The sequence below is a fragment of the Rosa chinensis genome, chromosome 1, assembly GCF_002994745.2.
Source record: "Rosa chinensis cultivar Old Blush chromosome 1, RchiOBHm-V2, whole genome shotgun sequence".
In the NCBI taxonomy this organism is placed as follows: domain Eukaryota; kingdom Viridiplantae; phylum Streptophyta; class Magnoliopsida; order Rosales; family Rosaceae; genus Rosa; species Rosa chinensis.
The window spans coordinates 46,202,239-46,227,522 of NC_037088.1; the positions used below are offsets into that span (position 1 = coordinate 46,202,239).

The following is a 25,284-nucleotide window of genomic DNA, read 5'->3' on the forward strand; positions in this document are numbered from 1 at the left end:
GTCTCAATCCAGAGAAGAAGAGAAACCAACCGACTGACACACCTCGAGCAACGAACCCCAAGAGGGCCCCACAATGGACACCGGAGCGGCGGGAGTGGGTCTCGCCGCGTCGTCGTCGTCGGCGGAGGACTCGTCGTCTCGGAGGATAGCCGCTCGACGCCGTCCAGGCGTGGAGCTTCGGCGTGTCGCATCGATGCCAGCACCTGCTCGACAAAACGACGCCGCACGTCCTCCACCGCTGGCTCGCAACCCTAGGCGTGGCCCTGGTCTACATCCTCCGCGTATACTTCGTCCAGGGATTCTACATCATGTCATACGGCTTGGGGATCTACCTCCTCAACTTGCTCATCGGCTTTCTCTCTCCTCAAGTCGACCCGGAGATCCACGACCTTTCCGGCGGCCCTAGCCTCCCGATCCGCGGATCCGACGAGTTCCGCCCCTTCGTTCGACGCCTCCCCGAGTTTAAATTCTGGTAATTTCGAATTCTAATCGGAAAAAAGTTTTGAATTTTATGAACTTGTGGTTGACGATTTGGTTTCTAGAGATGCACTGCATGTGTTCGATGAAATGCCGGTTAGAGGATTTGGTTTCGAGACGAATGCATTGAATTTAGGTTTGGATTTATTTGTTTGTTTGGAAGGTACTCAATTACAAAGGCGTTTTGCATTGCTTTCGTGATGATTTTTTTTTTTCTGAGTGAAGCTTTCGTGATGATTTGAATCTGGGGAAGAAGAAACCAAAAAAGAAGAAGAAATAAAGAAAGAAAGAAAAGAAAAGAAAAGAAAAAAAATTGAGGGTAAATCGGTCATTTTGTCTTCATTAAGTGACTCACGTGCATTGCACATGTAAAATTTAACGGTCCCGTGACGGAAATTGGTCGTAGGTACGACGTTGATACAAAAAAATGAGTTCAGGTATCACATTGATAACTTTGTAAGTTCAGGTATCACATTGATAACTTTTCCCTTATTGTTTATATAGAGATTGGGTGGAAAAAGAATGAAAAATAAAACTTGTTGATCAATCTCCATGACCTTATATTAAAAGAACAGAGAACCTTAAGTGGGTTGAACAAATGACAGAAAGAGGATTTGACTCTGTTGAAGAGAACACATGATTAAAAGAAGTAGTTTTTATTAATTTTTTTTTAATTTATAGAAGGGGCAAAATAGAAAAAAAGAATTTACAAAAATTAGAAACCCCCCAAAATGACAACAAAAAAAGCACAATAATGCACAAGTGACAAACGAGAATATGAAACAATAAGAATAATGTGTACAAGATTAGGCTTAGAGTCAGATAATGGAAACTGATAATAATCCTTATGCTAGATAAGAATTTGCTAGTTACATCTGGAATTTTATGTAGGTTGTTTGTGGAGGCAATACAAATTAAACTTATTTTGAATCCCATATAAGAGAGTTAACAAACATTCAGAGATGGTTTAGCAAATCTGATGCAAACATTATTAAGAGAGTTAACCAACATTCAGGGATATAAGGAAGCTTGCTACTTGCTTCCACTCGATCTCTTTTAAACATGTTTTCAGATATGCAAATTTTGTACCTGATGCAGTAGCAAATCTAAGTCATGCTTCTATTAATGATGTTTGCTGGACTGATAGAGTTCATTTGGAGGCCTCAAGAGCGTTGTTGTTTGACAGTGTAAACTCTGGTTGTCCTATAGATTTTAGCATTTAATTTAATTTATCTTTAAAAAAAAAAAAAACATTCAGAGATGGTTTTAGAAAATTGTACAAAACTAATATCGTACGATGTCGTTTCATGAGGCGCCAACACAGTGTAAACATTTCGATACATTATCCAAAACAGGTTTCAGTCTCAGCTGAAAGCTCAAAAGAGCAAATGGCTTCGCCTTTGCCTTCTTCCCTCTCTCACTTCTCACTCCTCTCCAAACCCGCACCGCCCCAAAACCACCACCACCGCCTCCTCCTAGCCCCGACCCGACCCGCGTCTTCCGGGTTCCAATGCCGGGCCGGAACCGGGTTCTTCAACCGTCTCGGACGCCTCATAAAGGAGAAGGCCAAGAGCGACGTGGATAAGCTCTTCTCCGGGTTCTCCAAGACCCGCGACAATCTCGCCGTCATCGACGAGCTCCTCCTCTACTGGAACCTCGCCGACACCGATCGAGTCCTCGACGAGCTTGAAGAGGTGAACAAATTTGGAAATTTCTGATTATCTGTAATTGGTTGAGGTGTAATTTTAGTAATTAGGGTTTTGAATTGGGCTGTTCAGGCTCTGCTGGTATCGGATTTTGGGCCCAAGATCACCATTAAGATTGTGGAGAGTTTGAGGGAGGATATAGTAGCTGGAAAGCTCAAGTCTGGAAGTGAAATAAAGGTATTGGCAATCCTATATGTTTATATGTATATATGATGCTTGATTCATTAGGCTATTCAGGTTCCGAAAAATTTCCAAACTTGGTGCCATATACTTGTATGTGACTAATTTGAGTGGATGGCTCTGAATTTGCTGAGCAAGGAAATGAAGGGTTGGTTAGTTAATTAGTGTGGAAGTGAAATGTAATGTGGTGGTGTTGTGGTGATTGTAGGAGGCGTTGAAGAAGAATGTGCTGGATTTGTTGACTATAGAAGGGAAAACTGAGCTTCAGCTTGGATACAGGTCCTGCACTTTTTTTTTTTTTTTTAGAATTTTCGGTGTTTGAGATTGTTTTGCCAATCCTGATTTTGATTCTTCTTGGAGTTGATGCGGGTTTTATTTTTATCGTGTCATCAGGAAACCGGCTGTGGTTATGATTGTTGGGGTTAATGGAGGTGGGAAGACAACGTCTCTCGGTAAGAATTGAATTGAGCTTGTATCAAGTAATCCACTGAGGTTTTAGGAGACAAATTGATTGTGAAAACTTACAGTAGATGAGCTAAACATAAGATTAAGGAACTTTGGGTCAAACTTTATAGTGGCATGTGCATTTAATAAATCGCTTTGGAGACTTTAATATAGATTTTAGCTATTGTTATTCTGCTGTTGAAAATGGTTATTAATTGATAATGATCTCTTAAACTATCCTCAATCAGGAAAGCTGGCTTATAGATTAAAGAATGAAGGGGCAAAGGTGAGATTTTCATCCATTCATCGTCAATTCCCTTCTGCAGTGAATTGTTTTGAAGTATATGAGAAAGACTGGTTACATACAAGTGTGGTCTGAATTGCCTTGTTGTTTGAAATTGTGGCAGGTATTGATGGCAGCAGGGGATACGTTTCGAGCTGCTGCCGGTGACCAGCTGGAGATATGGGCTGAGAGGACTGGGTGTGAGATAGTTATGGCTGAAAAAGAGAAGGCCAAAGCAGCAACAGGTAGGCAACTCAAATAGTAAACAGATCAACTCATATTTGCTTTCATTTGTTTTGTCTATAAGAATTCAAGTGACATTGTGTAATTACTGACATATAGTCTTAAAGTGCTTTCTGAATAGTTATTTCTCAGGCTGTGAAGAGAGGGAAAGAACAAGGTTATGATATTGTCTTATGTGATACCTCTGGACGTAAGTTTGGAAAATTTTTCATATTTAACTGTTAGTGTACTTTTGTGAGCTTAGCCAGTTAATTCTGAGCAGAAGCATATATTTCTAATTGCAGGTCTGCACACTAATTACAGCTTGATGGAAGAGTTGATTGCATGTAAGAAAGCTGCAGGCAAAGTCATGCCTGGTGCTCCTAATGTAAGCTCAGCTGTTTGAGAATTTCATCTTGTTTCTATTATTAAATTAAAAAAGTAGACTTTCTGTTGAAGAGAATAATTCTGCCTAAGCTACATTGTTTCATAATGTGCGTATGCCATACCCCATGTGCAAGATAGGTTACCATATCCAGTATATTCTTTTATCACTACAAATTTCACCGCTATGAGTAGCGGAGAATTTAGTGACTTGAATGAAATTCGCCGTGTATATGGGATTTTAGTAGTATTTTTATGTGGCTTGAACAAAATATAAGATGATAGGTTGACAGTATGTCATGTTTTTGACATAAACAGGAGATCCTACAAGTTCTGGATGGGACCACTGGTTTAAATATGCTTCCACAAGCAAGAGAATTCAATGAAGTAACATTCTTATCCTTGGTCTTCTTAGATAAGAGGGTTGGCTATTCCTCGCTATAATGTTTGTTTCAAGGATGCGTACTTTATCCCTTTTTGTGTTCTGGGTGCAATATTTTATTCTTCTCTTATCTCTTTGTACTGAACAATAATCTGCTAATGTGTGGAATTTTAACATTTTGAATATTATGACAGATTGTTGGGATAACTGGTTTGATTTTGACAAAGCTTGATGGTTCTGCAAGAGGTGGCTGTGTGGTATGTTCACATTTATTCATTGAAAGCATTCTCATGGATTTTTCAGAGCTTTTACTAATTCTACAATTGTATTCCTTTTAGGTTAGTGTGGTAAATGAGCTTGGCATCCCTGTAAAGTTTGTGGGAGTTGGTGAAAGTGTAGAAGACCTACAACCCTTTGATGCAGAGGCTTTTGTGAATGCCATATTTTCATAGCCTAAAGGGGTGGTGACTGTCATACTTCCATCCCCAATTGAAGGGGTAGTGTACTATCAGAAGAAAGAAATCAGTGTAGGCTGGAAGCAAAATAAGTTACGTCTAAAAGCACCAGGCCACAAAGTTAAAGACTTGCAGCGTCACAACTTAATGTTTTAGGTGATTGCTGCTGTGCAGAGTTGAGGTGTGAGTCTTAAGTTCTATACGTTGGCAGCTCATTGAGATCATGATAGGAAAGGGGTAGACAATTGATCATTTGATGAACTGAATTCTTTATTCTTTTTGGCACCAATTATCCAACTCATTCCTTTGAATGTAATATCAGTAATTTACCGTATCTTTGTTTCTGATGCCTAAAGATTTAATGTATGCCTTCAGTGGTGAAAAATGAAGAGTTTAATTTCCCAAATGCTTTAGTTCTTCTTCTTCTTCTTTTCTTTTTTCCTTCTTTTTTTCTGATTGTGTGGAGTTGTTAATATTGATAACGCCTTGACTGCAGCTATTTTTGTGACAAGGGGCCTCAGAATCTGGACGATGATTTCTAGGAAGTATAAATCAATTGCCCGGTAATACAGTTGTCTGCGGCGAAGAAATACAGTTTTATTGCTAATGAGTTTTGAAAGTTTTATTGAGTTTTGAAATGGGTCAATAGTCTTTAGATCTGACCCACCAATTAAGAATTAATTAATTATTTTTAATGTATAAAAATAATTAAAAATGAATCACAGAGGCATAGAGCAGAAAAATATTAGTAATCAATAATATGACATACCGTTGTACTCTGATCCGACCCATTTCAGGAAAAGGTTTTAGATCCACCGATTAAGAATTTAATTATTTTTAGGATGTAATAGGGTGCGGCTATTGCCACCCTACCATTTTCTTAGTTCACCCTACAAATATTTTAATTATTGAAAGACTATATTACCCAAGTGTAAAATGACTAATAAGTACATTAATTTTCTAAAATCCAAATATGTAAGAAAAAATAAATATATAAGTAATTAATTAAATACAAAGACTACTTAATTTCTCATTGGATAACATTAATCTTTATCTTCTCCACTCAAATTTGAATTTATTACTATTTTTTTGTCTTTTTGTCGCCTCCTCATCGTTAATTCGTTATTCAATTCACAAAATTATAACCTTTAACTTCATCAAAATCTTTGCAATATTCTTTGTGAACACCGAAAGTAAAAATTTAAAACACGAAGAAAAAAACATCAATCTCTTCTTCATTGATCATAGTTGTAAATTTACTAATCTTTTTACATAGATTGAAATAGAGAACATTGAAATTGAAAGAAAAAAATTAAAAAAATGGGAGTAAATCAGATTATGATTTTATTAGGAAACTTTAATAAATTTTAATTTATTTATGAGTATAAATTAAATGAGAGATTTTCGTTAAAAATATTTATTTTTCAATTGGATATGTCATATAAGGATATTCTTGGAAAGAGAAATAGGTTCAATAAGTAAATTTAATAATTAAAATTAAAATGTAGGGTGTAATGAGCAAGTAGGGTGAACAAAGAAAATAATAGAGTGGCAATAGCCGCACCCTAAAAAAATGGCACGAAAAACTTGGGCTGAGGAAAATAATAAAAGAACTAATGCGTGATTTGGATGGTAGATTCTGAAATGCACAGGTCATGTGGGCCCAAGGCACGTGGCACTCAGGAGGTTACATTCAGCTAGCAGCTGATTCACGATATATGTGGGTGTCTGTGTGAGCTAATTTTCATGCCGGATCCAATTTCTAGCTACCACTCCCTCATCAATATAATACCATGACTGAAAATCAACCGGCTGACGATGAAGAAAAATACCTTGGTAATGAGTGCAAGGAACTCCTCCTTTCTCTCCCCAAAAAAAGAGGCTGGAGAACCCTCCACCTATATCAATTCCAAGGCTTTTGGTGGGAAACACAAGCAATCGAAGCCGTAATCTCTTTCCAAAAGCACTTCCAAGCTAGGGACTCCGACATAGTTGTGGCCACCCTACCCAAATCCGGAACAACATGGTTGAAAGCCTTGACTTTTGCTGTTGTGAATCGACACCGTTTTGCAATAAAGACCCATCCCTTGCTCACTTCCAACCCTCATGATCTTGTGCCATACTTTGAGTTACATCTCTATGCAAACAACCAGCTGGTTCCTGATCTCTCCAAGTTTCCTGAGCCAAGACTCTTTGGGACTCATATTCCTTTTCCTTCTTTGGGTACAATTACAGAGTCCAACTGTAAGATCGTTTATGTTTGCAGAAACCCATTTGACACATTTATTTCTGCTTGGCATTTCGCTAACAAAATCAAGCCACAACATCAAGCTCCACTGTCGCTTGATGAGGCCTTTGATATGTATTGCCAAGGCATGAGTCCGTATGGTCCATTTTGGGATCATGTGTTGGAGTACTGGAAAGAGAGCTTGAAAAGACCTCAGAATGTGTTATTCTTCAAGTACGAGGACATGAAGGAAGATGTTGTGTTGCACTTGAAAAGATTGGCCGAGTTTTTAGACTACCCTTTCACTATGGAGGAGGAGAGAAATGGTGTGATTGAAGATATAGCAAAGCTCTGTTCTTTTGAGTCCTTGAAGGCTTTGGAGGTCAACAAAACTGGCATGATTCGCATGTCGAAGTTTGAGAATAAGGTCTTTTTCAGAAAAGCTGAGGTGGGAGATTGGGTTAACTATTTGACCCCTAAGATGGAGGAGAGAATGTCCAAAGTCATAGAAGAAAAATTGGGTGGTTCAGGCTTGACATTCAAAGTGATTCCAGATGTAGCAAATCCTGTCCAGCAGAATTAGTTAGGGGTCCCGTTAATGGAGCTCTCTGGTTTATTTCACCGTTGATGATGGTATGTGTCTGCTTTTGTGTCTACTTTCCTAGCCTGCAAAGGGCTAAGCATTTCAATAAATAAATGTAAGGTTTCCATCTTGTAAGTTTTTATCTTTCAATAAAATAAATTAAATATTTCCTTCCAAATCGTGTGTAATGCCATTATAATGTAATATATTTCCTTCCAAATCTTCAACTTGCAATTGGGTACCGGCATTTAGCTAGATTTCCAGGAATGGTACGTTCATGACACCTTTAATAAAAGAGGTTCAATGTCTTAATACTGTAGCAACATGATCGAAATCTCAAAGGTGTATCAATTAACCAAGGTAACCCCAACAACTTTAATCTCAAATCCACAATTTTGAAGCGGGCATGTGATGGAAGGTTGGTCTAAAAGCTGATTATCTCTAAAGCGCTCCTCATACAAAGGAATCAGAAAATAAAACCACGTTAATTTCAACTCAAATAATTTGATGCCAAAGAAGAAAGTTCAAGCCGACCCACTCGAATGAATGATTGTCCATGCACGATAAAATGTTTGATTTGTTGTGAGATCCAGCACATCTAAATTATTAGTTGCTCCTGGGAACACAATGTTTCTGAGAAATCCACCACAGTTTGCTTTTCCTTCTCCAAAGTCTTTTCCTTTCTTTATTTCGTTCTCTTTTTCCTTTTGTGTTTGTTCACTTTTTGCTTGTTAATTTACTGTTTGTAGAGCAACGTCTTTGTCAAATATAACACTAGAAATTTTGCCCGCGCTCTGCCGCGGGATTTAGCATTATCAATGAATTAGAAGCCTTGATTGAGCTAAAGAAAACCTTAGCATCAGGGGACATCATTAGTTTGATCTCCATTCAAATTGAAACTTATTTAAAGCCAAATTATTTTCATTCACATGTTAATATACTAATACACAAAATTTAGAAAGAAAAAACTCACTTAAGAGCAGAATTTTAGATAACTGAATGAAACAGTTTTGGATCAAATTTTAGCAGCCACTTATTCTAAAACAATGCTAAAGATTCCTCCAAAAACTGACCAAAATCTTGGATCTCTCCTGAGGTTCAGTGCATCATTGCCATTTTGAAGTTCTACCACAGTCCCTGTAAGGTAAAATGATTGATCATTAAATTACACAATGCATATTTGACAAATATTTCTCAATCTAATATGGAATTATAGCAAGAGCTAGAGCATTGTCTTCTTCAATTTCTAGAAGTTGATATTAAACACCAAAACTACTTTGAATTGATTTAATGATACTACAAAATTATAAAAGCGAGGGTATGAGATGAAGCAGTACATTCTTCTTCTTACCAAAAATGATATATAGAGCACGTGTTAATACTTACCAAGAAATATGGGGAGTAAGGAAACGCAGCAACATAGCTTGCCTGATGCCTCGTGAATGATATGATTCAGTTGAAGTAAGTCTGCAAAAAAATTGCTTTGAGGTTAAGTAATTGATATGATAATATAGAATCAACAGACTTTGTTGAATTATCACTTGCTGATGTAAATTCTTTCTCAATGTCCTCAAATTTCTGAGTCTTTGTATGAGTATACACAATTTAACTAACAAAAGAGATAGCAGAAACTTCCTTGAAAATTGAAGCAAATTTTGAATCAAAGAATTTGGCTACTTCAACGGTAGTAGAAAAGAAGTTGTGAATAAGGTTTTTTAGGAAAGAAACATTCTAGAAAGAGATGAGTATATCTATAACTTTTAGTTGCAAATGAAGTTGTGGGAAGCTCATAAATTAAGACAATTGGTAGTTGAATTACATAATATTAACATTTGGAACAACATGTAAACAATTGGAACATCAATTTCAGAGATCATACTTGGATTGAAGAGGCAGTTGCAGGTCATGTAGTCAAGATCAATTGTTAGCTATAAACCTAACAGAATTGCCCAAAATCAGTTCCAAAGCTGATTCAACTTTAATTTCTTAAAATCTGCAAAATGAAATAGGTTCAATGAAATTTTTATCTATCATTGTTTGGTCAGTTCCAAAGTTGAATGCATCATATTGTTTGAATCTATCAGGCCATGTTGGATCCAAATCCAGTCTGCAGAACATCAGCTAAAGGGTTGGTTGAAAATTCAATTTTCCACAGGGTGAAAAAAAATGCATGGGCCTAGGACAACCACAATTGTGAATTGTAGAGATTGGGGTTGACCCTTATATCTTATTGGCTCTAGCACTATTGTGATACATAGGCTAAGTTTACTTTTGTATCTTACTGTTCCACATGGAAGTTTAGGAAATTCTATCAAAACTCTATAAGATTCTGTGATTGTAAACGAAATGATGCGGGAAGCGTGAACATGATAGTAAGAGGCTCCGTCAAGCGTCGAAAACCATATGAGATGAGCTAGAATCCACTAGCAATTACGGGCACAACCGTAAGAAACACAGATAAACTTCTCTAATATTTGGTTTTTTATTGATAACTTGAATGAAAATTACAATCTAAGAGGTCCCTTATATAGGGCACATAGCATAAACCTAATAAAACTAGAAAACATAAAGAAGAATTTATTGTAGACTAAAACTAGGAAACCTAATTAAACTTGATTAAATAAAAATCAAAAATAAAATCCTAGATACTAAAGAATATTACGCAAATAAGTATTTGGAATCTCAACCAAGATTTTGCTCGAAAATCCCGATATATCCAATAGAGTAATTTATGATTAATTTCATCATTAAGAAGCCTATTTGAATACCAATTTCCAATATTCAAATCATTCTTCTTAATGTAGAGACGCTTCTTTCTTTTCCAGATTCTTTGTTGAAATTGGTTGAAATCTCGTCCTACATCACGAAAAGTGAAAGCTATTTAATCCATATTTACAAAAAGATAAGTAATAAAAAGTATAGACTATTGGTTCTACTAATTAAGTACAAAATCCACAATTACAAAAACTCAAACAACTTTTTCATTGAGTAAATTCTTTCTTATAGCAGACATATTGATGATGATATTCCAGAATTATAAAGAAACCAAAAGTTACAAGAATGTATCTGAAAATATACTGGCAGTAGTTCCTTGTCAACAACCTCCTTTGCCCGGAGAGTTCTTTTCTTGCCTGTATCAACTTTCTCTTCTTTTTTCTCACCTCTCACCAGCACCATTGAAAATCCTGAACTATATAAACAACCTTGACAATTTTTTTTTTTTTAAAAAATAACAAATAAAAAATTTAGGTTACTCTAGATGCTCATTAATCCATTAAACGAGGTTGTCCTTATTGCCAGTCAGTCTCAACCCATTTTTCCTCAAGTAGAGCTTAGATTGATCCATTTTCAATTTTTCAATCTGTTAGTCTGTCACCAAACAATGACTGACAAAAATTTCATCAGTACACCATATAAAATGAACATGATCATATCATTTTTCTATTATTAATGGAATATAAAGGGTATACACAATGGCAGCTCGTTGAGGTGAAGTACAGAAGAATTTTGTTCGTCATTTCCACAGAAACTATTTGATGCTTCAGCCGTTTGTTGCTGACATGCTATAATCAAAATTTAAATAATGTCAGTTAATTTATACCTGTAAACAGACAACAGTTTTTGCTAAAACTATTTATACAAATTAACATCTCCAAATATATCAGATATGTCTACCTGTTTTCCACATCTTTGATCTTCTTGAGCTATCAGTTCTCGTTGAAGCAGAATTCTGAATGCCATCACACTGTCCTAGCATTCTCTTTGTTTCTCTTGACACAGCTTTCGATGCCATCACTGTATCCAAAGATGTAATTTACTTAAAAGTTTAGATAATTATTCTTTGTAATAATAATTTGTAAATTAATTTGAAAACTGATAACATTAGTTCAAGCTAACAGACTGACAACAAACAAATTGACAATAACTTAATAATTCACTGCTCCTGCAATCTGACAGCATTCATATATGAACAATAATCAACTCCACATAAAACTAATATCTATTTACATAGAGATTAATACTTGCAATCCTAATAACATGATTCAAACATTTGTACCTAAATTTGAAATACTTGGAGATTTTGACAGCTCACTGTTCCTGATATCTGTAGAACAAAAAACAGAAAAATTGATTACTTATTACAGCTATATACACAATAAGGCAACCTGTTCATTATATGAACTCAACAAATAATAATACAGTATTTGAAACTAAATAATATGTAAAAGCAGCACGGGCAACCAAACAATGTACTTGTAGCTTCTCAACTACTTGAATCATGAGTGAATACCCAACCCAACCCAACCCCAACACACGTTGAGGCACCACTCTCAATTGTACTAATGATACTGATAACAAAGAAAGATCAAGATAATAAATTTCCACTATAAAAGAACAATATCTAAACAATGCGGATGGCGTAAATTTTTGTTCCTACAAAGACATCACTATTGTTCCTATTATGATTCTTTATCTTCTTCTTGTCCAATATCTTTTGTATATTCTGTTTAAACTCTGAATATGCCTTGTTTGAAACCTTTTCTGCAGATAAAACAAATAATTACACAAAAACCTGACCATGAATTTCACAACCCGGGAGAAAACCAATAGAAAACGCCAAAACAGAAGCAGCAACATACAAAGACAAAATAGAAAAAGCCATACTCCTTGAAATTCAGAAAAAACTAACACATTCATATATGTTAACATTCTCCATAGATCAGTCAATGTCAGCAACTAACATCAATCAATCAACTAATAAAAGTTCATCACTCAATATGTATATTACATATTCTAACCATAGCCACAGTTTTGAACTTATAGAAATGTCTATTCATCCAATTAAGTAACCAAATCTATTACACTCACTCACCCACAAAAAATCGATAAGAAAGCAAGAAGAATGGAATTATACAGAAAAGTTTCACTTTCATACCACATTGCTAAATAACCAATCAGATACCCATTGAGTGCTTACCAATGGCGATAAGCAAAGCAGAGAACCCCTTTGTAGCCACATAATATCCAACATAGAGTTTCCCTCTTTGCATCTGTAGTTGTCAACAGAAACAAACCCAAATTAATCCCAAAAGCTCCAACATTCAAACCAAATTCAGACGCAATTGAACTCAGAATTGTAACCTGCATGCGCAATTGAAAGACTTTTGTTTAAAATGAAAGGATTGAAATGAAAATATTAAAGAGGATCGTGACTCAATTCAATGAGTACTTACCAATGCCGGTGAGCTGAGCAAAGCAAAGAACCGCTTGTTCTTTGTCAATCCTCCCTTGAATATCTTTCTGCACAAAAAGAATGATGGAACCCATTAGCTTATTCTTGACGTATTAGCCTATTTCCTGCAATCACCTTAGCTAGTCTCACTACCAAGACATGGATTTTGCCCCTTCCCCCTTCCTCCTTCAATTCCCAGAAGCAGTCATAAAATAAAGTATTAATAAACACATAATAGAAAACCTAAAAATGAATTCAGCCCTCTGATATGAAATTAGAGAAGCTGATGAGAAAAAAGGAAGACCTGAATTCATCCCCAAAACTAAGTAGCTTTGCTGTTTGATCAAATCTCTCTGATGAGAAAAGGAAATTGGGCGTTGATACAGAAGCATCTCCTAAGAGCAAGTGTGGTCTTGCTCCAATCCCTCTCCCCCAGTATCTACGTCCACCCTATTTGAACCCAAAATTAACATTTTTTCCCGACAAGGGGGACTCGAAGAAATCCGGGCCAATATCCATGGCCCAAGTTATATATTTGCGATAAGTTTGGAATATATTGTTTAGAGGCTAAATAAAGCTTACTTGGAGGCCAAGCAATCTTGAAGCAAATCTAAATATTCATTGATTTACTAGTAATTATCAAAGATTTGATAATTAATGGTGATTTGTTTGCTTGAATGTCAAGACTCTGCAAGGACGCAAACAAGTTGGGTAAGGAGACAATTGCTTTGCTCGCGAATATCAAGGAAGGTGTGTGTGTGTGTGTGTGTGTATATATATATATATAATTGTCCATGCAATTAAGTCTTATGGTGGAGCAAGAAAGGAAGGGCATAATCATCCTTGGTTACAATTAAACAAGGGATATATATTAATATATATGGAAGACGTGCATGCCTAGAATTCCCATAAGGTAATCTTGCCTAGAAGATTGCTACGACAGAGTTAATCTATTGTTGCCTATGATAGCTATCAAGAGTTAGTAATAAGGTACCTCTATATAAAAAGGTCTCTATTATCAATGAGAATACATAGCAAATTCCTCTCAATTTTTGATTCCCTAAAACAATATATATATATATATTTCTATGGATATAATGGTTTGATTTCATACATGGCGACACTAGTTTCTATCATTCATGAAACTTACTACTTTTCTTACTAATGTATTTTCTTAGTATTACACACATAAGATCATGTACATAATATCATGACGAGTATATACCTACAATGGTAGTAGGCTTTGATTCGATTTCAATGGTACATTACGCAGTGGGGTAAGAGGCTTCCATGGCAATATCACACAGACCTTCTGGAGCAGCAGCATCTCTTTGCATTCTTATGTAACCTTCTTGTAAGGAAAGTGATCTGCCATATTATTGCAGATTGCTCTATCATTTGAATTGTACAATAGCTGTGGCCTTCCTTGTATGTATTTTAGGTGGTAAATAGATTCCTGACTTGTAGGAACAATTTGTAATCACACTTGTATAAAGGATACGATTCTATGTTAATGAAATCATCACTTCAATCCATTGATTTCTCCTTCTTTCATGGTATCAGAGCAGGACTAGATCCTGACTCTTCTTCTTCCCTGCTGCGCTTTATCTTCTCGTGTAGCAAGCTTGCTCTGTAGTCTCTCACCAACCCAACCAACATGGGTAAAGACGATATTCCACCTTCAAAAGACCACGACAAATCACATGCCGATTCCTCTAATCCTCCTATATCCGAAATGTCAAAATCAAACCTTTCTAATCCTTATTACACCCATCATTCAGGGCTAGTCCTAGTCTCTAAACCTCTGAATGGAGACAATTATGCAGGATAGAAGAGGGCTATGACTTTAGCTCTGAATTCCAAGAACAAGCTGGGTTTTGTGAATGGTACAATAACGGCTCCCTCAGAAGAGACCGATCCAGAAGGCGTTATTATGAATGGTACAATAACAGCCCTATTCTCCAGTCGCTCACCTGCAGCCCATCTCCGACGTAGTACCGGTCCCAGCCCCGACGCAGCAACACCCCTACTTGCTCTTCCGTACCGGCCTCGTCCAGACCTGCAGGAGCCCTACGCCGGCGCTCTCCACTGTCACAACCACCATCTCTCGACGTCTCCAGATCACTGTCCGGGACCAGACGACATCAATGGACCTCCTCAGATCATCGGCGATCTCAGCGACAACCTCCGGTATTCTCAGCGACCTTAGCGACGACCTGCATGCCGGACGAAATCAGACCCAGACAGCCTGCAACCTGCAGCACTAGACCTGACCGGATCAGTCAACAACTGAACCTCCACACCACCATATCGACCTCGACGCAGCAGCCCTGCCAAGGAGGAAGAAGAAGACGCGTAAAAAGAAAGAAGAACAAAAAAAAAAAGAGATAAAAAAAAGGTGACCCGGCCCAAAGAAAAAAAAAAGGGAGAAACAAAAGAAGCGGCCCAGAAAAAAAGAAAAAGAAAAAAGAAACAGGCCCTACGGCCCACTTTTGGCAGAAAAAAGAAGAAGAAGAAAAAAAGTGCTAATTCTTAGCCCAACAAATCAGCAGGTCCAGCAGAAGCAAAAAAAAACATTGCTACGCACGCCTACATCATCACGGTGCGCTAGGATTTTTTTTTTTCTCAAAACCAAGTATGTTCTCTTTTATTTTATTTTCATACCAATATTTAATTGTTTATAATTAGAATTTTTGAGCATGTTTAGTTAAATAATTTTGATCATTTTAAGCATGTCTTGTTATTTATGTGTTACATAATTATGTTTAAGCATGTTTTAATTATGCTATGGTTTATACTTTATTTTGAACATGCCATATATATATATATATATATATATAATTTTATTATTTATGAAATTTTGAGCATGTTTTGTGATTTTTTTTATTTACGTTTATATAATTATTCCTAAGGATGCTTTTATATTATGCTATTGTTTATATTTTTTTTCGCAAGATCTATTATGTGTAGCATATATTTGTTGTATATTTGTGAAATTTGAGCATGCCATGTAATTTATTTTTATATATGCTATCATTGCTATGTTTAAATATGCTATGGTTATTCCTTATTTAGCATGCTACATATAAATTGCATCTTGCCATGATAATGAAAATTCATGTGCATTATAAACACATAATTACTGTGATAAAGTATTTTCACATAGCATCGGAAAAAAATGTGACCATTACGAATCTTGGTCTTGAAATCTAATTCATATTTTTGGAAAATAATTCACGTGGATGTCTTAATAACTGTGTAATTTATATCTTCCCTCTTGTTTCTGTAGATGGTTGATCCAACTCGACCTGAATTTGACATCTTGGACTCAGAAGGACTTGAGTACCATCATTGGGTTTCCGATATGGAAACTACCTTTGTGGCAAAAGATTACACTGCCACCATTACCAACCCCAAAGACGATGTCTAACAAGGTGAAAGCAAATGCCTTAATGTTTCTAAGGCGACGTATTGATCCTAACCTACGCTGGGAGTACCTTCAGTTGAAGACACCCAAAGAACTGTGAGATGCCCTTAAGGGACGTTTTGGGAACATTCATGACACTTTGCTCCCAGAACTGACCATTCAATGGAATGAAATCCGCTTGCTTGACTACAAAAGGGTTAATGACTTCAACAAGAACATGTTGCGCCTAAAGGCACATCTCAATTTCTGTGGAAAGGAACTCATAGAAGATGATATAATCCAGAAGACTCTTTCCACTTTTCCCACTTCAGCGCTTATACTAGCGAACTAGTATAAGCTGGAGTATGACAACAAAAGAATCACAACCTTCAATAAGCTGATCAACCTACTGCAAGTGGTTGAGAGGCATAATGAGATTCTCTTGAATAACAATGTTAGGCCCATTAGGACAAAGAAAATTCCCGAGGATAATTATGGCAAAATGAAAGGTGGAAAAAACCCCAATGCAAAGGGAGTTGGACGTGCCGATCTCTATCCACATGGCAACAATGCACCACTTGGAAAGGGACGTAGGGGTCATGGAAACAAGGTGCAAGGGCACCTAAGAAATCTTCAGTCAAACAAGAAAGAGTTGGCAATGAACCATGCTATAGGTGTGAAATCATTGGGCATTGGTATAAGAACTGCCAAGCAAGCAACAGAGTAGTAGCCACTTACAAGAGGAATAGGGAGTCTAAAGAACAATAGACTCACTATATGGAAGAAGGAGGCCATGACCCAGATGTCAACCTCACAATTGCATACTTCAATGACAATAAGGAACTTGCTCTGTCAATGGATGCACTAGATTTTGACTGATCTTCTTTATCTATTTATTTTCGAAAGACAGTTGTAAAGGCATAATGCCTCATTTTTAATTAGACTATTGCGTGGTCTTAAAGTTTATTTTTAATAATGGTTTGATAAATTAGATTTCTGAACAAGATCTTGATTTGATTATCGTTGGCTTATTAATAAATTTCAGATTTTATTCTGAAGCAATTGAATTTATTCGATTTTATTTACTACACATATTTATATGGTTTTAAATAGCATTATAAAGATGTAAAGCAATACATCTAGAAAAAGAAAAAATTATTAGAATGAAAAGATTGTCATTCTACCTAAATAGAAATACTCACCAAGAGCTAATCGAACCTTGTTAAGTTTCAAAGATATTCGTGCTAGCGGTTATCATGTAGAAACACAATGTGAGAATGGAACTGAGTACCTTTATATTACCTCTAATGAATGTGGAAGGAAACACATTTTAGTGAAACTAATGAGTCAATCTAGTGGACTGTACCTCACTACTATTCGGATCATTGAATCCTATGCTGTCACCAACAATGAGATGTGGGACACTGACTCATACAGGCTTTGGCATGACCGCCTAGGGCACCCCGGTCTTGACATGATGATCCGTATTTTAAAAAACTCACATGTACATCCCTTATTTCGAGTGAAAAATATAATGGGAGAAAAATACGCCACACTGCAAGGTGTCGGTCCTAGTACTGCTCAAATGCAGCCATTGCCTTCTGAAGTACCAGAAGCACTACCTCCCTTCCATTATGCCTCATTGACTATTTAAAAGACACATCACTCGTTTTGTAAAGCCTACTCTTTAGCGAAAAAAGGATCAAGACCTTCCTATGCAAAAGACACAAAACAAAACGTTCCATTCTTACAAAGGATACAAGGAGATATCTGTGGACCTATCCATCCAGAATGTGGACCATTCAAGTACTTTATGGTTCTGGTGGATGCTTCGACATGCTAGTCACATGTCGCTTTATTGTCTACAAGAAATGCTGCATTTGCAAAACTCCTAGCACAGATTATACGTTTAAGGGCTCACCACCCTGATCACCCTATCAAGTCTATAAGGCTTGATAACGCTGGAAAGTTTACATAAAAAGCATTTGATGATTATTGCATGTCTATTAGGATCGATGTGGAGCATCATGCACCCCATGTGCATACACAAAACGGTCTCGCAGAAGCCACCATCAAAAGGCTATAGATGGTGGCTAGGGCACTGGTTATGCGCACCAAACTGCCTATATCTGCCTGGGGTTATGCAATATTGTACATAGCTTTACTTATTCCCTTCAGACCCACTGCTAGCTAATCATTTTCTGCGTACCAGTTGGTAACTGGATATGAGTCTAACATTTCACACTTACGCATATTTGGTTGCGTAGTATATGTGCCCATTGCGCCCCTACAGCACACCAAAATGGGTCCTCAGAGACGATTAAGTATTTATGTTGGATACGAATCTCCAACAATTATCCGCTACTTGGAACCCTTGACAGGCGATCTCTTTACCGCTAGATTTGAGGATTGTCACTTTGATAAGACAGTCTTCCCATCGTTAGGGGGAGATAGGAAAAAGGATTTTCCAAGGGAACGACAGGAATTGTTGTGGTTTGTCCCCACTCTGTCTCATTTTGATCCCCGTACTTCATAATGTGAAAGTGAAGTGAAAAGAATAATCGATCTTTAGAACGTAGCAGATTCGATGCCTGATACGTTTACTGATATCGCAAAAGTGACGAGATCATATATACCAGCTGCAAATGTACCTGCAAGGTTAGAAGTCCCCAACAAGGGGCACGGTGCCGCAGATAGAGGCACTGCTACCACACTTAGTGGAGGTGTGGTTGAGGCTGTGGCTCCCCAAAGGAAGAGGGGGAGGCCACTTGGTTCGATTGACACTCACCCAAGGAAGAAGAGGGCGAGTAAGGCACAAACCGACCCATTAATCATCAATGTAGAGAATCCCTCTCATGAGATTGTCTCTGATTATAGTTATGTCTATGAATCAATACTGGAGGACGCTATGATGTTTGAAATGATTTCAGAGAACAAAGAAATCTCAATGGATTATGAGAGTGCGTATGAGTTGATAGAAAGATCTTTCATACACATTGATGATGTATTTGCATACACTATTGCTCAAGAAATTATAGAGCACGATGATATCGAACCACGCTTTGTTGCAGAATATCAACCAAGAGTAGATTAGCCTAAATGGAAAGAAGCAATCCAGGCAGAATTAGATTCTCTGATAAAGAGACAAGTATTTGGTCTGGTAGTGCTAACCCCACCAAGTGTAAAGCCTGTAGGACATAAATGGGTCTTTGTTAGAAAACGTAATGAGAAGAATGAAGTCCCAAGGTACAAGGCTCGTCTTGTGGCGCAAGGTTTCTCACAACACCCTGGAATTGACTACGAGGAGACATACTCACCCGTAATAGACTTTATAACATTCCGCTACTTATTTAGCTTGGTCGTTTCCGAAGGACTGGAAATGCAGCTCATGGATGTGGTTACTGCATATCTCTATGGGGATCTTGATTCAAAGATATATATGAAAGTGCCTCATGGCCTTACATTACCCAAGTCAAGTGACTTTAAACACGAAGTGCGTTTGCAATTAGGTTGAAACACTCACTTTACAGATTGAAACAATCCGGGTGGATATGGTATACCCGTCTAAGTGACTACTTAATTGGGATGTGATATAAGAACGCTGAATTATACCCCTGCTTATTCATAAAGAAAATAAGTTCCGGATTTGTAATTGCAGCAGTGTATGTCGATGATATGAACATAATAGGTACTCTAGATGAAATAAGAGAAACCGCTAGCTAATTTGAGATGAAGGATCTTGGGAAAACTCGATTATGTCTAGGCTTTGAACTAGAACACTTAGTTTGTGGAATACTAATTCACCAGTCTGCGTATGTCCAGAAGATGCTTAGGCGATTTAACATGAACAAAGTGCATCCTGCTAGCACTCCCATGATCGGTCGAACTTTGGATGCAAGGAAAGATCCATTTCGTCCAAAGGAAGATGATGAAGAGGTGTTGGGAGCTGAAATTCCCTATCTAAGTGCAATAGGCACATTATTGTACTTAGCCCAATGTACTCGACCAGACATTGTATTCTCAGTGAACTTGTTAGCTAGATTTAGCTCAGCGCCAACGCAGCGTCATTGGAATGGTATCAAGAATATTTTCCAATATCTAAAAGGAACCATTGACTTGGGACTGTTCTTTCCCTACAGAGAGACAAGAGGGACTGCAGATGGAACTACAATCCCTAAAGGAAATGTTGATGGCGAAAGCGCCACTCTCTACACCGAAACGCCAAATGACGTTTTGGTTGGTTTTGCTGATGCTGGGTACCTCTCTGACCCACATAAAGGTCGTTCCCAAACTGGTTATATATTTACCATTGGGAACACGACGATATCTTAGAAATCAACCAAGCAAACACTTGTGGCTACCTCCTCGAACCACTGAGAGATCATTGCTCTACATGAGGCGGTTCGTGAGTGTGTATGGTTAAGAGCTATCATTACACATATTCGAGGGACTAGTGGTTTGAGTTCTACCACTGAAGAGCCTACTTGCATTTATGAAGATAATGCAGCTTGCATCGAACAGATGAAGCTAGGATATATCAAGGGTGATAATACAAAACACATATCGCCAAAGTTTTTCTACAATCAGCAACAACAAGCCCTCCTCAAGATTCAAGTGAATCGAGTAAGGTCTGAGGAGAATGTGGCAGATTTGTTCACCAAATCATTGCTTAAAGTCATATTTGAGAAACATGTGAAAAACATAGGAATGCGAAGAATTTTCAAGCTCCCTTGATAAATGTGAGGATCAGGGGGAGGTGTAGACGTCAGGGGGAGTCTAACACACACATATTATCCTCAAATGTAAAAGGTGTGTTGTGCTCTTTTCTTTCGACCAAGGTGTATTTTTTGTCCTATAGGGTTTTTATTGTTACTTGGCAAGGTTTTTAGTAAGGCAACAACTCATGCACCATTTCGTCTTTGACTTGGCACAAGGGGGAGTGTTAAAGGAAAAGCACATTAAGTGCCTTCTTCAAAGTGACTGACGGAGAGGGAATCAATGAATTAGTGATTACCGTCAATCAGCAAGGATTACAGATCAATCAACATTTAATGTCATCATTGTAATTGATATTTCCGTTGTAATTCTCTCCTTATTTAAAGGGATTATGAAATGAAACAAGTAGACCAATTCTAATTCCATTTTTACTTTTATATATATATATATATATATATATATATATATATATAACATATTCAAATTTTTAAATATATTTTAGGGCTATAATTTAGCCTTAACGGGTTGGAGACCGTTGATGTCACATCGATGAATAGTGAAGAATTTAGGGTAAAAATTTAGCTCAAGAACTATTTTCAGCCCTTTCAGTTAGAAATGGCCTAATATGTTTCATATATCCTAAAATGACAACAACAAAAAGCACAAATGCACAAGTGACACACCAGAATATGAAACAATAAGAAAAATGCGTATAAGATTAGACTCAGAGTGAGATAATGAAAATTGAGTCTGTATTGTGGCCCCAGAAACATGATAATTAATAATCCTTATACCATATAAAAATTTGCTAGTTACATATGGAATTTCATGTAGGTTATCCGTGGAGGCAATACAAAACTTATTTCGGATCCCATGCAAGAGAGTTGACCAACATTAAGAGATGGTTTAAGAAAATTATACAAAACTAATCTCACACGGCGTCGTTTCATGAGGCGCCAACACTGGATAATTTACACAAAACAGGTTTCAGTCTCAGCTGAAAGCTCAAAAGAGCAAATGGCTTCGCCTTTGCCTTCTTCCCTCTCTCACTTCTCACTCCTCTCCAAACCCGCACCGCCCCAAAACCACCACCGCCGCCTCCTCCTAGCCCCGACCGGACCCGCGTCTTCCGGGTTCCAATGCCGGGCCGGAACCGGGTTCTTCAACCGTCTCGGACGCCTCATAAAGGAGAAGGCCAAGAGCGACGTGGACAAGCTCTTCTCCGGGTTCTCCAAGACCCGCGACAATCTCGCCGTCATCGACGAGCTCCTCCTCTACTGGAACCTCGCCGACACCGATCGAGTCCTCGACGAGCTTGAAGAGGTGAACAAATTTGGAAATTTCTGATTTTCTGTAATTGGTTGAGGTGTAATTTTGGTAACTAGGGTTTTGAATTGGGCTGTTCAGGCTCTGCTGGTATCGGATTTTGGGCCCAAGATCACCATTAAGATTGTGGAGAGTTTGAGGGAGGATATAGTAGCTGGAAAGCTCAAGTCTGGAAGTGAAATAAAGGTATTGGCAATTCAATATGTTTCTATGTATATATGATGCTTGATTCATTAGGCTATTCGGGTTCCGAAAAATTTCCGAACTTGGTGCCATATGTTGTTATATACTTGTATGTGACTAATTTGAGTGGATGGCTCTGAATTTGCTGAGCAAGGAAATGAAGGGTTGATTAGTTAATTAGTGTGGAAGTTAAATGTAATGTGGAGGTGATTGTAGGAGGCGTTGAAGAAGAATGTGCTGGATTTGTTGACTATAGAAGGGAAAACTGAGCTTCAACTTGGATACAGGTCCTGCACTCTTTTTTTTTATTTTTTTTTATAGAATTTTCGGTGTTTGAGATTTTTTTGCCAATCCTGATTTTGATTCTTCTTGGAGTTGATGCGGGTTTTATTTTTATCATGTCATCAGGACACCGGCTGTGGTTATGATTGTTGGGGTTAATGGAGGTGGGAAGACAACGTCTCTCGGTAAGAATTGAACTGAGCTTGTGTCAAGTAATCCACTGAGGTTTTAGGAGACAAATTGATTGGGAAAACTTACAGGAGATGGGCTAAACATAATATTAAGGAACTTTGGGTCAAACTTTATAGCGGCATATGCATTTAATAAATTGCATCAGAGACTTTAATATAGATTTTAGCTATTGTTATTCTACTGTAGAAATGGTGGATAATTGATAATGATCTGATAAACTATCCTCAATCAGGAAAGCTGGCTTATAGATTGAAAAATGAAAGGGCAAAGGTGAGATTTTCATCTATTCATCGTCAATTCCCTTCTGCAGTGATTTGGTTTGAAGTATATGAGAAAGACTGGTAACATACAAGAGTGGTCTGAATTGCCTTGTTGTTTGAAATTGTGCAGGTATTGATTGCAGCAGGGGATACGTTTCGAGCTGCTGCCGGTGACCAGCTGGAGATATGGGCTGAGAGGACTGGCTGTGAGATAGTTGTGGCTGAAAAAGAGAAGGCCAAAGCAGCAACAGCTAGGCAACTTGAATGGTAGACAGATCAACTCATATTTGCTTTCATTTGTTTTGTCTATAAGAATTCAAGTGACATGGTGTAATTACTGACATATAGTCTTAAAGTGCTTTCTGAATAGTTATTTCTCAGGCTGTGAAGAGAGGGAAGGAACAAGGTTATGACATTGTCTTATGTGACACCTCTGGACGTAAGTTTGGAAATTTTTTCATATTTAACTGTTAATGTACTTTTGTGAGCTTAGCCGGTTAATTCTGAGTGGGAGCATTATTTCTAATTGCAGGTCTGCACACTAATTACAGCTTGATGGAAGAGTTGATTGCATGCAAGAAAGCTGTAGGCAAAGTCATGCCTGGTGCCCCTAATGTAAGCTCAGCTGTTTGAGAATTTCATCTTTTTTTGGTTAAATAAAATAATTCTGCCTAAGCTACATTGTTTCATAATGTATGTATGACATGCACTTCCAGTATATTATTTTTCACTATAAATTTCACCCGAGTAGTCAAAAATTTAGTGACTTGAACAAAATTCGCCATGTAGTATTTCTATGTGCATGCTGAAATAATTCTCTCTGTGTTTAACAGTATGCTATGTTTTTGAAATGAACAGGAGATCCTACAAGTTCTGGATGGGACCACTGGTTTAAACATGCTTCCACAAGCACGAGAATTCAATGAAGTAATGTTCTTATCTTTGGTCTCCTCATTTAAAATGGTTGGCTATTCCTCGCTATAATGTTTGTTTCAAGAATGCTTTATCACTTTTCGTACTCTGGGTGCAATATATTATTCTTCTCTTATCTTTTTGTACTACACAATAATCTGTTAATGCGTGGACTTTTAACAATTTGAAGATTATGACAGATTGTTGGTATAACTGGTTTGATTTTGACAAAGCTTGATGGTTCTGCAAGAGGTGGCTGTGTGGTATGTTCACATTATCTCTCCCATATCATCTTTTATTTTATTCATTGAAATCATTCTCATGGATTTTTCAGAGCTTTTTCTAATTCTAAGATTGTATCTTCTTTTAGGTTAGTGTGGTAAATGAGCTTGGCATCCCTGTAAAGTTTGTGGGAGTTGGTGAAAGTGTAGAAGACCTACAACCCTTTGATGCAGAGGCTTTTGTGAATGCCATATTTTCATAGACCGGTGGTGAGTGTCATACGTCCATTCCCAATTGAAGAGGTAGTGTACAATTAGCAGAAGAAAGAAATCAGTGTAGGCTGGAAGCAAAATAAGTTACTTCTAAAATCGCAGGGCAACAGAGTTAAGACTTGCAGCGCACTTAATGTTCTAGGTGATTGCTGCTGTGCAGAGTCGAGGTGCGAGTCTAAGTTCTATACGTTTACAGCTCATTGAGGTCATGATAGCAAGGGGTAGACAATGACACTACAATTGATCATTTGATGAACTGATTCTTTGTTCTTTTTGGCACCAAGATATCCAACTCATTCCTTTGAATGTAATATCAGTAATTTACTATATCTTTTCTGTTACCGACGCCTAAAGATTTAATGTATGTTTTCAGTGGTGAAAAATGAACAGTTTAATTTCCCAAATACTTTTTTTTTCCCCTGATGTAGGTGCACAAAAATTTGGGAGAGTACCAACAAAAATCTCCCTCCTTCAATCTTCAAGAAGCCTTTGATGCTTCCATCTTGCAATTGATTAGAAGAATATAAAAAGAAATCGGGTTCATGCTTGTTACCGTTCTTCCCCTCCATTCCTCTCCTGCTCTCCACAATGTCTCCATAAGCTTGAGGATTTATAGTCACTTATTCCTTGGTCCTCAATTCATGATTCTTGGCACTTACTCCATGTTGTAGTGGGAAGAGTGGTGTTTGCACGTTCCCCACTACCCGATCATCTTTTACCATCTTTCACTTTAGCAAGTTGTTAGTCACATTTGAGTTTTGATCATCCGAATTGATTTAATGGGTGGGGCCCAAAATTTTACACCCCCACACATCTGATGGTGTGGAGGTGTTGATATTGATAACTCCTTGACTGCAGCTATTTTGTTTCAAGGAGCTGCAGAATCTGGAGGATGATTTCTAGGAAGTATAAATCAAGTGCCCAGTTTTCTCGAGTT

General features: G+C 37.5%; 3 protein-coding genes and 1 long non-coding RNA gene across 7 annotated transcripts; 3 read left to right on the forward strand and 1 right to left on the reverse strand.

Moving 5' to 3' along the window:
* Positions 1-1,791: 1,791 nt before the first annotated feature.
* Positions 1,792-24,751, forward strand: LOC112180679 (cell division protein FtsY homolog, chloroplastic). Of its 3 annotated transcripts, XM_040516490.1 has the most exons (13): positions 1,792-1,832; positions 21,683-22,021; positions 22,106-22,210; positions 22,424-22,494; positions 22,616-22,674; positions 22,914-22,951; positions 23,072-23,190; positions 23,310-23,380; positions 23,474-23,556; positions 23,800-23,868; positions 24,054-24,116; positions 24,224-24,344; positions 24,450-24,751. In XM_040516490.1, exons 2-12 carry the CDS (start codon positions 21,716-21,718, stop codon positions 24,335-24,337), a joined length of 1,098 nt encoding a protein of 365 aa, XP_040372424.1. In that variant the 5' UTR covers positions 1,792-1,832; positions 21,683-21,715; the 3' UTR covers positions 24,338-24,344; positions 24,450-24,751. The 3 variants fall into 3 exon arrangements, with proteins under 3 accessions (XP_040372424.1, XP_024175014.1, XP_040372425.1); XM_024319246.2 differs by having other exon boundaries at positions 24,224-24,751; XM_040516491.1 differs by lacking the exon at positions 24,450-24,751 and having other exon boundaries at positions 24,044-24,116.
* Positions 1,823-4,935, forward strand: LOC112180669 (cell division protein FtsY homolog, chloroplastic). Of its 2 annotated transcripts, none has more exons than XR_002928399.2 (11): positions 1,823-2,171; positions 2,256-2,360; positions 2,572-2,642; positions 2,757-2,815; positions 3,056-3,093; positions 3,215-3,335; positions 3,455-3,523; positions 3,618-3,700; positions 4,015-4,184; positions 4,273-4,335; positions 4,417-4,485. XR_002928399.2 is itself a non-coding variant. In XM_024319234.2 (11 exons), exons 1-11 carry the CDS (start codon positions 1,866-1,868, stop codon positions 4,528-4,530), a joined length of 1,098 nt encoding a protein of 365 aa, XP_024175002.1. In that variant the 5' UTR covers positions 1,827-1,865; the 3' UTR covers positions 4,531-4,935. The 2 variants fall into 2 exon arrangements, 1 of the variants encoding a protein (XP_024175002.1); XM_024319234.2 differs by having other exon boundaries at positions 1,827-2,171; positions 4,015-4,083; positions 4,417-4,935.
* On the forward strand, positions 6,279-7,521 carry LOC112180685 (cytosolic sulfotransferase 15). Its single transcript, XM_024319249.2, has one exon. It carries the CDS (start codon positions 6,327-6,329, stop codon positions 7,341-7,343), a length of 1,017 nt encoding a protein of 338 aa, XP_024175017.1. The 5' UTR covers positions 6,279-6,326; the 3' UTR covers positions 7,344-7,521.
* LOC121052189 lies at positions 12,427-13,021 on the reverse strand. The gene is made up of 3 exons (XR_005808341.1): positions 12,881-13,021; positions 12,578-12,644; positions 12,427-12,485 (listed from the first exon to the last, which is right to left on the reverse strand). It is a non-coding gene; the product is annotated as an uncharacterized LOC121052189 (long non-coding RNA).
* Positions 24,752-25,284: the final 533 nt, after the last annotated feature.